The 13863-nt window shown below is 37.4% G+C and overlaps 1 protein-coding gene across 6 annotated transcripts in view; it reads right to left on the reverse strand.

The window, feature by feature from the left end:
* LOC133628477 (zinc finger RNA-binding protein-like) overlaps positions 1-13863 on the reverse strand; it is a 66299-nt gene that overhangs the window by 50065 nt on the left and 2371 nt on the right. For 5 of the 6 annotated variants that reach the window (XM_062016675.1, XM_062016674.1, XM_062016673.1 and 2 more), the window contains 5 exons: positions 10854-11124; positions 8315-8459; positions 7501-7719; positions 5982-6217; positions 4852-5043 (listed from right to left, as the gene is read on the reverse strand). In XM_062016675.1, the coding sequence (XP_061872659.1) occupies positions 4852-5043; positions 5982-6217; positions 7501-7719; positions 8315-8459; positions 10854-11124 (1063 nt within the window). The remainder of the gene's footprint in view (positions 1-4851; positions 5044-5981; positions 6218-7500; positions 7720-8314; positions 8460-10853; positions 11125-13863) is intronic. The other variant, XM_062016679.1, reaches the window with a different exon arrangement.

Genomic DNA, 13863 nt, shown 5'->3' on the forward strand with positions numbered 1-13863 from the left:
AGATGTAACCATCCACAACACGGAGGTAACAGTTATCTAACACTAACGGACCCCTTGGCTATGGTTTAAGTGCTTTGCTTTTAGGACGGTCATCGGCCTCTCGACAGGGTATTTTTGTGCTCCCCAGTGTAATTGATGCAGATTATGAAGGAAATATTGGAATAATGGCTAAAGTTTGGCAGCCACCAGTTTATATAACTAAAGGAACTAAAATAGCTCAATTAGTTCCTTTCGGAGCTAAAGTTCCTTTCGCAGGAAGTCGTAAGCATCGAGATGGTGGTTTTGGATCCACTGGAGTACCTGAGGTAAGACTGGCAATGCCACTTTCACAGGGAAAGCCCACTCAGACAGTTGTATTCCAATATCCAAATGGTGAACACGTGGTTGGGTACAACACATTACTGGATACAGGAGCAGATGTTACTATTGTTCCATTATCCTATTGGCCAAAAAGCTGGCCTTTAGAGAATTTAGACACCCCTGTTGTTGGAGGAATACACATGACAAAAATTAGCACAGACCTGATTTCAGTATGCATACAGGGTGAAGAGAATAGATGTGTGCAAATTAGACCCTATGTAATGAATACTTCAGTTTGGCTTTTAGGTAGAGACGCCTTAAGCCAAATGGGCTTTCGTTTGTCAAATGAAAATTTTTAATGGCAGCCATTGATGGGCGACCAATCCTGAAGTTAACCTGGCTCACAGATAAACCAGTTTGGATTGATCAATGGCCGCTAAGAAAAGAAAAGCTCGCCCACATTCATGAATTAGTAAATGAACAATTAGAGAAAGGTCATATTAAGCCATCCACCAGTCCATGGAATACACCAATTTTTACTATCCCTAAAAAATCAGGGAAGTGGAGGCTGTTATACAATCTAAGAGCTGTTAATACAGTGATGCAGGACATGGGTGCTTTACAGCCAGGATTACTCTCTCCTGCAATGCTTCCAAAAGAGTGGCCCCTGTTGGTGATTGACCTAAAGGACTGTTTTTTCACAATTCCCCTACATGAGGATGACAGTGAGAAGTTTGCTTTTACAGTACCATCAATTAACAAACAAGAGCCAGCAAAACGATATCAATGGACTGTTTTACCTCAGGGAATGAAGAACTCGACAACTATTTGTCAAACTTATGTTGCCTGGGCGCTGGCACCTCTGTGCAAAAAATACCCTCATGTCTTATTTTACCATTATATGGATGATATCTTGATTGCAGGAAAAGACCTGGACCAGCATCGCATTCTACAAGAAGTGAACTGGCAGTAAAGCATCTCCGGATTGGTGATTGCGCCAGAGAAGGTACAAATGCATGCCTCTTGGAAATATTTAGGTAATATCATCACCGAGGCGTGCATTTATCCTCAGAAGGTGGCAATTGAAACAGAAATTGCTAATTTAACAGACGCTCAAAAGCTAATAGGTGACATCCAATGGGTACGAACCATATGTGGTATCATGAATGAAGATCTTGCGCCACTAATGCCTTTGCTAAAGGGCTCAGTAGAGGCTGATAGTGTGCGAAAACTGTCTCGGCAGCAAATCCAAGCAATAGAAAAAATAGGAAACAAGATAGTCAATAACTACAGTCACCGATATGATCCTGACTTGTCAATTAACATTGCTGTGATAAGTCAAAACTAGCATGTAATGGCAGTCTTGATGCAATGGCATTCAGTAGCGAAAGACCCATTGAGGATCTTTGAGTGGATATTTTTGCCATATAATTTGCAAAAAACAATCACCACGAGGCTAGAGGCAATTGTGAAAATAATAGTTAAGGCCAGGAAATGTCTGCTGGAAATAGCAGGGATTGAGGCAGATGTCATTTTCGTTCCTCTCACAGATGAGTTCTTGAACTGGGCACTGCAACAATCTGATGAATTACAGTGGGTCTTACTGTCATATCCAGGAACTATAAATAATCATTATCCGGCCCATAAATTGTTTTCTGTTAAATTTCAAATGGAAGACCGGCCGTTGAGATCAGCAGTACCTGTTAAAGGCCTGTTTTTACCGATGCAAGTAAGATCCAAGCCAAAGCAGGAGTGGTTTGGTGGGAGAATGGAAAATGGCAAAGTCTAACTGTTCACTCCCCAGGCAGTTCAGTTCAACTGCTGGAGCTGAGGGCTGTAGTTACAACTTTTGAGAAATGGCCAGACGTCCCATTAAACATCATCTCTGATTCCCTCTATGTGGTCGATGCCGTCACTCGATTAGAGAGAGCGTTGTTGAAAGAAATCTCTTATCAGAATCTGTATAACTTATTTCTATGGCTCTGGCATCAGATAAATGAACGTCAAACTGCTTATTATATTGGACATATTCAAAGCCATTCGGGCTTAAAAGATGGCCTATCAGTTCGCAATGAAATTGTTGACAAGATAGTGGCAGCCCCTTTATTGATACCTACGGGGCCAATAATTGACAAATTTTCTCAAGCCCGAAGATCGCACGATTTTTTTCATCAAGGTGCGAAAATGCTGGCAAAGCAGTTTGACCTGACCATATCAGACGCTCAGGGTATTGTTTCCACGTGCCTTGCATGCCAGAATCAAATTGGCCTAGGAGTAGGAGTCAATCCCAGGGGTCTGGCACCATTAGGAATATGGCAATCAGATATCACTGTCTATGCTCCTTTTGGGCGATTTAAATGTATACATGTCACTATTGATACCTATTCAGCCATGGTTTGGGCCACAGCCTTAACCAGTGACAGTTCTCGAGACGTCATAAGACATTGGAGGAGTTGCTTTGCAGTCCTTGGTGTTCCAAGAGAGATAAAAACCGATAATGGCTCGGGATACATAGCCAGTAAAACACGCAAGTTTCTGAACTTATGGGATGTTAAACATACTACTGGAATCCCAGGAAATTCCACCGGTCAAGCCATTATTGAACGGACACATCAAACCTTAAAAGGCCTTCTAGAAAAACAAAAAACGGGGGAAGAGGGGGTAAGCCCTCAAGATAGACTAATGAAAGCCCTTTATACAATGAATCATCTCAGAATTGTGGCAAACCGGAATGAACCACCGGCATTAACACACTTTGCCCAAATGAGTCGGTATTTGGATTTTACTAATAAACCTAAAGATGGGCATAAGAACTCCACTACTGGAGAGTGGCAAGGACCTGCAGATCCGTTAACGTGGGGAAGAGGCTATGCTTGTGTCATTACAGATCAAGGTCCCCAGGGGATTCCGGCAAAATGGATCAAGCCACATCAACCAAAAAGACTTCATGACTGTCAGACCAATGGAAAAAACAATCTTGAGGGAAGAACCAAGTGATCCACCCTCAATCCATCACCCTATTAAAATGTAAACCCTGTCAACTGTGGCGTCATATATGCTGCTGTAAATTCCTCCAGAAATCTGTATTGCATTAAAAGTATTGAAGAACGTAACAAGTCGGCCACTGGAAACTTGAAAGCAAAAATGGTGTGTTTTCTACGGATGAAGAGATACTTCCATCTTACAGATAATGCTCACAGATCAGCATGCTAAAGAAGTTGAAGAAAAGTCCGAAACTACATCCAGGAAAAAGAAATATCAGTGGAGCTACCGAGAACTCATCCCTTCCTGCCAGTGTGCATCCCTCCTAGCAACACGTATCAGATTATGTTTATTTTGAGTTTATGGATTTCTGTATTGTATTGTTCAGTGATGTAGCTGTTATTGACCTTTTGTTGTAAACTCATGGCCATGGGTAAAAATATTTGTTTTCTTCATGTACCTTTAATTTTGAAATGTGTTGCTAAAGGCTGTCTGGTTCAAAAAAGAGAAAGGGGGGAATTGTAGGCACAGAGGTAGCTTGGACCAGCCAGCTTGGTAGGGATAAGTTAATGCAGCTGGCATGCTACTTCAGAAACAGGTGCTGCAAGTTAATCAATTGGGCCCTGGGTGATCTCATGGGCAGAAGCAGCATATAAGGAGGTAGCTAGCAAAGGAAGGGTGGCTTTGAGTCAACTCTGGTGGTTGTACTATGTTGCCTGTATACGTCTCTGCATGTGCATTACTTAGACTCTCTACGTCTTCGAGTGAATATTGCCTGCACTACTAGAACAGGAATATTACTGATGCCACTTTGTACAGTGTTCCAAGATACAAAGAGCCATAGAAGCCAAATATTAATACTGTATCTGTTACTAACATTAATCTTTTGAGAGTTGTGAGGAAAATCTGTAATATCTAAACACACATTCTACACTGACATTCCTTTTATTATCGTATGGTCAAATTTAAAACACAGGTCACAGGTTCACAGCGTAGCTTTTATTCCACAATGCCCACAATGCACCCAGCCAGTAGGCAAAGCATGCTTACTAAAACTCCTCCAAACATACTCATAAAGTCTATTACAGGGCACTGTTCCTTGCTCCCACATGTAAATTTCCTTTGCCAGGAATACCAAAAAGTAATGCATAACAGTCCCATCATTTGACACTGACTCAGCTTAGTGTTTCAAAGCACAGAGAGCTTCACAGCACCAGACAAATAAGAATGTCAAGGAAAGTCTTCAAAAGAGTTAGGGAGCTCAAGCATGCTACTTCATGTCCTCATTGACACTTTTCCCCATCTTACTCTACACCTTCTTTCTATGATTTACATACTTTCCCCAATACATCCTCTTCTCATTGACACCATGGCAATATTTTTTCTCCCAATAAGGCCCTTCTAATCGAGAATTTAAAAGGTAGGTCCAAAACAAAAAGCAGAACTAAACATCTTTAAATGAAATGATTCAAATTATATTGTTTCTGCGTATTCTCTCCTCTCTGAGAAAAAATGATGGGAAGAAATATACAACTGACTTGTATAATAAGGACAAGGGGAAGTTCTTACTTTCTGGTGCTTGGCTCCACGGATATGGGCAGCATAAGCATCTGCTCCTGTACAAGACACATCACAAAGATCACAGCGCAACTGATTCTGAGTTCCACGAGCAGGAGTGCTGCTGTTATTGGTGTTCTGTGAAGCTTTTAATGCTGCTTCTTTTTTTTTGTGTTTCTGGCCTTCTAAGTGTTCTTTATAAGTCTGTTTAAATAAACACCACACCATAAGCTGTCTTTGCATTGATCATTCATGTAATAAAACACATGCTTTATATGAGAAATACTTCCTACATAGAACATTTCTTCCATATGACATGCATAAGCAGACCATTTCTAAGACTAAGAAATTTTCTTCACCAAGATTCCATTTTTAGGTAATACAATATGGTTTTTTCTCCTCTACCTTTTCACTTCCTCAATCAAGTACAGGTCAAAAGATATTACCATTGAAAGTTTGATTAGATCAGGAAACTGCATCTCAGTTGCAGTTTTCTGCATTGCAATTAATTATTCTTGATTTTGAATTTTCCTCAAACTGCAAGACCACAGTTATTAAATGTATCCAGAGAAATTTTTTAAAAAAAAAAAAAAAGAGAAGATAGTGCATCAATAAAGCTGTGCTAAAAATGAAACACAGAACTTGCTTACTTGTTCCTATACCAATGCTGACAATCTATCAAGCAGACAGTAGGAAATAATGACAAATTTACCTAAAGAGTAAGAATTATTTTGCCAAACATACGCACAAATACTGCATGAACTGATATCTAATTTTTATGCACGATACCCACTGTGAGACTAAACTGAGATGCTGGAATACAAAAAATAAATTTTCAGGCTTACCATTCACAAAGTTTTGAAAAAAATATTTTCTAAGAAGTTTACTATGCTAAAAAAGCAAATAAAATTCAATGTTTAGAAAGCACAGTTGAAGCTTCTCTGTACAAGCTAAAAGGATGCATCTTTTTGTCTTCTCATAGGATTTCTTTTTGTAATAACACACATTTTCATTTAATTCACTTCAATAAAATATAGAATCAGGTCTTTAAAAATTAACAAGTATTCTTAAAGGCGTATTTTTTTTTTAGCTGAAAAGATTACGACTAAAGCGTGCAGCAAAATATTACATAATATGTTTACCTGCGGTCCAGCACAGCTGATCTTACAAACATCACAGTAGTGGATCTGGGGTGGTTTAGGAGGTTGCTTTGGTTTCAGTTGCTTATTTTGGAACAGTGCCTTTTTAGTAAAGGTGGTCCCTGTCCAAGCAGCTGTTGCAGCAGCAGCTGCTGCCACTGCCTGTTTCTGTTGCTGCTGCTGGTAATAGGATGATGCAGCTGAATATACTGGGGCTTCATAGCCAGAATAAGAGGTACCTCAAAGATCAAAATAAAATGTTATATCACTGTACATTATGTATCAATTACATAATACATTAGTTCCAAGCACATTGCATAATAGAGTCGGGAGGACAGGGCAGAATCTAAACACTTTATTGAGACCTTGTTAGGCAGTCTGTATTATTCTTGATGGTTCACAGTATGCAAATACATAGCATGCCACTTGTATCAGGAATATATTTGATTTTCAACAAATCTTTGCAGACACACAGTTACATTAGATATATCAAAGCATGACTGAAGAATATGCAAAATTTCCTGGTACATCTGGTAAGACTGAGTACGATGTAACAAGAATTTTAGTAAAAGATTTATCCAAGGTCACTTGAAGTAAGCAGTCTTTCAGAACCAGATTTATTATTCAAGGTCCAAAATTAAGAGTAGGACAGATGTTATGTAGAGAAAGAGAAAAAAAAAAAAAAAAGAGGACAGAAATTAGTAGCACTAGCCACCTTCTATTCCATCATTTTGAATTGTTTTAGTGTAGAGAATGTGTTGCCTGCTAAAATCTCTGCAGCATGCCCTGCCTACATACTCCCCAATTTCTAGTATTGAAGTTGAATAAAATCAATGAAACTGGGCTTTCATATCTTTGATACAGTTATCCCATACACTTTCTATATCTACTGGTTCAACTACTTTAATCCTCTCAACAGTGTCTGTTTCAAGAAAGTCTTAAAATTCCTTTTTAAACAGAAAACAAAACAAACCAAAAAGTTCAAGGTAGCTATAATATGCCAGTTGATTACCACCTGACCATAAAGTTAACATCTTTTCATCTTTAACTATTCTTTGGATTTCTAATGTTTCACTTATTTTTAGCATCTATTCTCCTCCCATTTTGGGTCAAGACAATCCAAACTTACAAGATTTACATTGGATTAGTCCTCCCTGTCTCTGTAACTACTGTTTGATGGCAAAATGCTCTCAATTTCTTTGGGTTATATTTGTGTGAATGTTTCCTTCTTTTTCTATCCCCCATCTTTTCTTTCCAAACCTTACAGTAAGTCACAAAACACTGTGCACATAGCAATGCCAATGCTTTGTATATTCTCACATGTAACAAAATAGGCACATACAAACATCAAACATCTTTTAAAGACACATCAAAATATTTTGACATTATTATGATTTAACTAGATGATGCTTCTTAGTAGACTATAATGTAATTGAACACCAAATACTAAAATTCTCATTATTTAAATTCTCTCTTGTAACAAGTGCAAAGATCCCAGCAACATAACATGCAAAATTCTTACCAGAGTAAGCAACTGCTGTTGTACTGTACGTTGCACTTTGTGTATAGGATGGAACAACAGTAGCTGCAGCTGCTACTGGCTGAACAGTAGAGGATACTGAATATATAGAAAATGTAGTTGTTGCTGGATTTGGGGTTGCAGGTTTTATAGCTGTCACTTGTCGTGTTTGCTGGGCTTGGGTATACTGAGTTGCCCCTTGGCTATATCCTGCTTTTGGAGCTAATTAAGATAGAAAATATATAAGTGTACAAACATTGACATGCTTCAGTTGAATGAAATGCAAACCATAGAGTGATGATATGCTGGGGAATAAACACATAACAAATGGTTTTTGGTTTAGTTTAGTTGGTTTTTGCCTGTTTTTTTTTTGGTTGGCTGTTTTTTGGTGGTTGGGTTTTATTCCTAATTATAGTAAAAAAATGTAAACAGGATTTATGTTTTGTAGCATTCAAGATATCAATACTTAAAGAACTACATACATTAACTGATTTTTTTTTTTTAAGTCTTTCTAGACAATTTGGCATCTGAACCCAACATTGACTTTTTTACTTTATTTCAGAAAAAAAAGTTTGCCTAGAAGTACATTTTGAGTGTATTAAGTAGTAATTGAAGCTGCAAAGATAACTACTTATGGGCAATGTCACAATAATTTTCAAGTTCTAGGTGCAGCAAATTTTTCTATACATTGTCAGGGATTACATGTAAAAACCAAAAAAAAAATGGATCATGTGAAATATTCAAAGACATATTTTTAAGGTATTAAAGTAGTACACAGACTGTGTATAACGACAGGAGTTTGAATCATGCCACCCACCTGGCTGGTAGTATGATTCAGCTACTGAAGGTTGAGGCTGGGCAGCAGCAGCCACAGCCGCAGCAGTCGCTGTTGGTTGTTGATAGTACTGTTTGTTGTCATAAGCTACAGCTGGGGTGGTAGATCGAACATAAGAATAGGAATCCTAAAAATTCAAAAAAGGAGAAATTAGCTGACTTTAAATATGTATCTGGAATAATAAAAATCATTAGCAGAGTCAATGATTTTTCTTCTACTGAAGTAATTTAAAACACATATGTACAGAGTATATACTAATATATGCATTAAAGAAATTAAATTTATGTTTATAGATATTTCAGGCCTGAAGGCAACCTTGATGATCTTTTTCAGACTTAATATAGGATTTAATCTCATGCTATGAAATGACTTTCCCTTCCAATTTTTTTTTATTACTGAAAAGCAACTAGTTTTCAGTAAAACACTAGTTTTTCATAATGACTCTATCAGATTGCATTCCTGTAAAATATGAAGTACATCACCACCACAGATCTCCACAAACCCCAAGAAATTCACAAGTTGACAAATATGACTTTATTGGCAAAATTTATTTGTATGACAAAATTATTTGCTTTAAAAATCCCATTATCAAACAGTAATTTTCTTGGTTATATTTTTTAGAGTATGAAAGTTATACTTTTAAAGCATTCTTTACTTTTTGGTGTATGAACTATTCCATTGGAGAACCATGTCTAGTTTATAAGGGCAAGGCAAGTAGCCCGTTCAAAGTCTCCAAAACTCAGGAGTTGGTTAGTAAGCTTAGAAGAGGAGGGCTTGGAAGACACTATATGCATTTACATACCTTCTCCCATCCTCACCATATTTAAGGTAAAACGTAGAGAGTTGATTAACTAAGGAATAGCAAGTCATGAACTATTTTAGCTGAAATACACTAATATATACAATTTTTTTCATTAAAAAAAACCCTATTAAATAGCTTTTCCATCCAACCTGTGTACAGTAGAACTATTTTTCTTTAGTTTAGGGGACTCTTTATTGTCTGGATGCATCCAATAACCAACTAGTCTAATGACTTTGTAATTATGAAAAGACTACTACATTTTGATTCATTACCATGTGTAACAACTTACAAAAATCATACAAAGGAATTTAACATACGGCAACACTACAGTCCTCCTAAATAAAATACTAATTAGAATCTAGATAACACATTTATAAGTTTAAGACTAAAAAGTTAAAGATTTGTTACAAGGGGCATACTATTCAATGTCCCCTATCTCATAGTAAATGCACATTTTAACTATGAGCCATACCATAAGAGTTTGATAACTCTTGTGCATAAACACATCAGCCTAGAAATATCCACTGAAGACTGATTAACAAATGCTAATGTAGAAAAAAAGTTGATAAAAACACAAATAAAGCTCATATCTCCAATGGGAAACTAGCTGGCTATTTAAAACCTCTCATCTTTCTGCATCTAAGCTGTCTGAATGAAACCAACAGGTGAATCTAGACAGACAGGAAAAACTAACCTCTCGCTCAAAAACAGGAGTAAACACTTATAAGTCCCAAGAAAATCTCAACAGACTGAAATCTTCCAACTATAAAACTGATGCAACACTTGGATTTGCACTGCTAAGTTTCTTTATTCCTGAAGAGGAATACAAGTCATTGACAAGATGTTGTTTCATATGAAATTTAAGTTGACATAAGAATGAGAAGTTGTCTGAGGTACCAACACAACTCTCCTCACAACCCTACATGATCCCACCTCCATGTCTTGCATTGGCATCACAACTGTGCAGAACTATGGAAATTCTACAGAAGCTTGTCAATCCTGTGGAAAGCTGCTACTCCTTTTTTGGTTGGTTAGTTTTCAATGGTATCCTTATCCTGAACTGACCCACTCAAATGCTGAAAACTGGGAGATTCAATGAAAGGAAGCATCAGCAAAGATCAGGGCAAGATGAAAACAGACAACAGTTCCCTACAAAAGGAAGCCTGTAGCCACACAAAGTTAGCCAATGGCCTCACAAAGGGTATCCAAAACCTAACCAAAGGGCAGTTCCTCTCCTAGGGTCATCTTCCATCCTCTTATGTTTGGTACTAGAGCTCTTGTGGCACCCAGGAATCTGACAAGGAAACTAATTCTAGATCCCACTGAAAACTTTTATTTGGAGCATTTTTTTTCATCTAAATCAGTTCCGTGACCCTGTTTATCACATGCCACTTGAACATTTAAGCTGAACATGTATTGCATCAGTAGTTCACAAAGTCATTTGGAGATAAATGGCAGTTCATTGTTTATTGTGTAAATGTCTAAATCTTAGCTCCTGCAGTACTTTTGATAATTCCCTATGTGTCACGTGAGACTGCAGTCACTTCACATTCTATCAGTTTTAGCTAAGTAATTTGAGTTGTATTCAAACTGTGATTCATGGAAGAAAAAAAAAAATCATCAAATTCTCTTATCCAAACAGGTCTCCTCCTTATAACATATTTAAAAAAAAAAAAAAAAAAAAAAAAATCACACAATTTTATTTAATTTTAAACTCACCTGGTAATTCTGTGTAGTGACAGGAGGTGGTGGTGGTGGAGCTTCTTGTTGCCTCTGCGTATAACCATAATCTGTAGCTGTGTGTGCTGTAGGATAACCTCCATAAGCAGCAGCTGCAACAGCTGCTGGAGCAGGCCTGGCTACTGCAACTGTAGCTGCTGCTGGAGCATAGGCTGCAGTAACGGTGTGGGCAGCAACTGGTGCCTGGTGGACAGTGTAGCTAGCAACTGTAGTTGGATGAGAATAGGCTACACCTGAAGCTGGCTGCTGGCTATATTGGAAAAAGACAGTAAGTAAATAATGAGATTAATTCAACATACTAAGCTAATGCCTAAACATTTCAAAATCCCAGATTTTATTAATAGATGTCTGTTTTAGAAACAGACCTGGAGCAGCTATCATATACTTTAATGGCTTTTATTACCTCTCTTCTACTCTCATTAAAAAGGCTGAATCATTTTGAAGTTTTTATGAACGTGGATGTGTCATGCAGGTGATGACTTTCCTCTTAGCAAGGGGGGATAGGGTTGGGGGTGGTGTCCTAAGTCTTTCATTCAAAATAATACAAAAGTGTTACACTGTTGATCTTTTCATGATCAATAGGTGTTTTAGTAGTTCTCCAATAAAACTGACATACCTATCAAGTTAAGAAAAAAAAAAAATTCTGTGAGAACTCATTACTAACTTGCACTTGCATTATGTTTTTCAGTAAACCATATTAAAATAATAAGATGTTAAAGACTTTCGTGAAAATTAGCTCAGAATTCTTAAATTTAAGACAGAGACACTTAAAATACATACCTCTGACAAGGAACTTCTCCCATAAAAATTTTGAATTCAAAAGCTGACCCCATTCATACAGAAGTCAACTGCCTCACAACAAGAATCATCAAAACAACATTTTTCAGATCAAGCAAGCAGATCAAGTCACATAAAGTCAGAGCTCTGGCAATCTTCCAGGTACATGCTGAGACTAATACGCTTCTCTTAAATTTGCGGGTAGGACATTAATATGTGTTTATTTACTAAGAATGAGTAAATATTAATAGCAGAAATAAAAAATAATGGCTTCAAAGGCTTAATTATTTGAACTGAAACTAATATATTGTCCCACAGGATCATAGAATGGTGGGGTTGGAAGGGACCTTTAGAGATCATTTAGTCTAACTCCCCCTGCTAAAGCAGGTCCACCTAGATCAGGTCACACAGGAACGTGTCCAGGTGGGTTATGAAAACCTCCAGAGAAGGAGACTCCACAACCTCCCTGGGCAGCTTGTGCCAGTGCTCCATCACTCTCACAGTGAAAGAGTTTTTCCTTATGTTTAAATGGAACTTTTTGTGTTCCAGCTTCTTCCCATTACCCCTTGTACTGTCACTAGATACAACAGGAAAAAAAATGATGCCCCAACCTCCTGACAACCACCATTTAGATATTTGTAAATATTAATGATAAGCCCCCAGTCTCCCCTTCTCTAGACTAAACAGCATCACCCAGTTCCTGCAGCCTTTCCTCATAAGAAAGACGTTCCAGTCCCCTGATCATCTTGGTGGCCCTGCACTGGACTCTCTCCAGAAGTTCCCTGTCCCTCGAGATGGGCAGCCCAGAACTGGACACAGTACTCCAGATGAGGCCTCATCAGGGCACAGTATATGGGGAGAAGAACCTCCCTTGACCTGCTGGCCACACTCTTCTTGATGCATCCCAGGATGCCATTGGCCTTCTCAGCCACAAGGGCACATTGCTGGCTCATGTTTAGTTTATTAGCAACCAGGACTCCCAGGTCTCTAATTGATCTATAACTGCTCATTATGATTAAAAGCCTACAATAGTTATTTTTAAACAAAGCAAACTGGACAAAATAACACTATCTGGAACAAGGACATGAAATGGAGATTGAGTGATTATTCTGAAATTTTTAGTACATTTCCTGAATTGCTTTTCAATAACATTTAAGAATCCGTATAGGGTTTCATATCTCCATAGTACTATTAAAAGATACTTCAAAACCAATTCCATGCCTATCAAGGAGGTAGTATCCCCTATTTTTTAAAAGAAAAATTAAAAAAATGAAAACTCACTTGAAGTAAGCATACTCAATGTCAAAGTGGAAATACAGCATGCTTATGCTCAAACCCAAAAGGAAGAAGTTTCAATATTTTTGTCTAAATACTGCAATATTCTGACATAACTATCAGAAACAAAGCATCTTAACTATAGATACTATTACGTTTGCAAAAGACATTTCCATAACTCCCTTGTATTTAGTAATATTTTTAAAGAAAAGGTGTTTTTGGCAGAACCCGTGTATTTAAAAAAAAAACCCTCAAAATCCCAAAAATTCTTACAGCAGAAACACACAGAAAAAATATTCTTATTAGACTTGCATGCCTGGACTCCACCTTCTTCCCATCTTAGGCTCCTGATTGCTTAAAAGATCACTTACATTTCATCCACATTTAATTCAGTTGTGAATTGTACTCAGAAAATCCAAAAAGATGTGACTAATGTCTTTAATATGTTTCTGTTACTTGCAATAAGAAAACTAGCACTAGGAGTTCTAAATGGCATATATTTAAAAAAAAAAAAGGTTTTCAGTTTCAAATGTCTGCTTTGCCCTCCTAAAACAACTTGCTATTTCGAGCCACTTAAAAAAAAAAAAAAAAAATCAATAGATTAGCCCTGTTGCCAGAAACTGTAGGGTTTTATGGTTTTGGGTGGGGTTTTTTTTGGGTTTTTTTTTCAGATTTACAAGACTCATTTATGTATTAGCTACACAGATAAACATCCATTTTTATTCTCTATTATCCTAGTTCTTAATGATGCAGAAATTCTGTTATTCTGTAAACTGTTACTTTGAATAATAGTAACAATATTAGAGGACTTTTTGCCATATTTTATTATCTTCTCCTGACATCTCCATCTCTCAAATATACTGGAGTGCAATACACATTGTGTAGCACTTGGTAAACAAGCTATTAAGGACCTGCCAAATCTGCTTCATAAAGGTAA

The sequence above is a fragment of the Colius striatus genome, chromosome W (assembly GCF_028858725.1).
Source record: "Colius striatus isolate bColStr4 chromosome W, bColStr4.1.hap1, whole genome shotgun sequence".
In the NCBI taxonomy this organism is placed as follows: domain Eukaryota; kingdom Metazoa; phylum Chordata; class Aves; order Coliiformes; family Coliidae; genus Colius; species Colius striatus.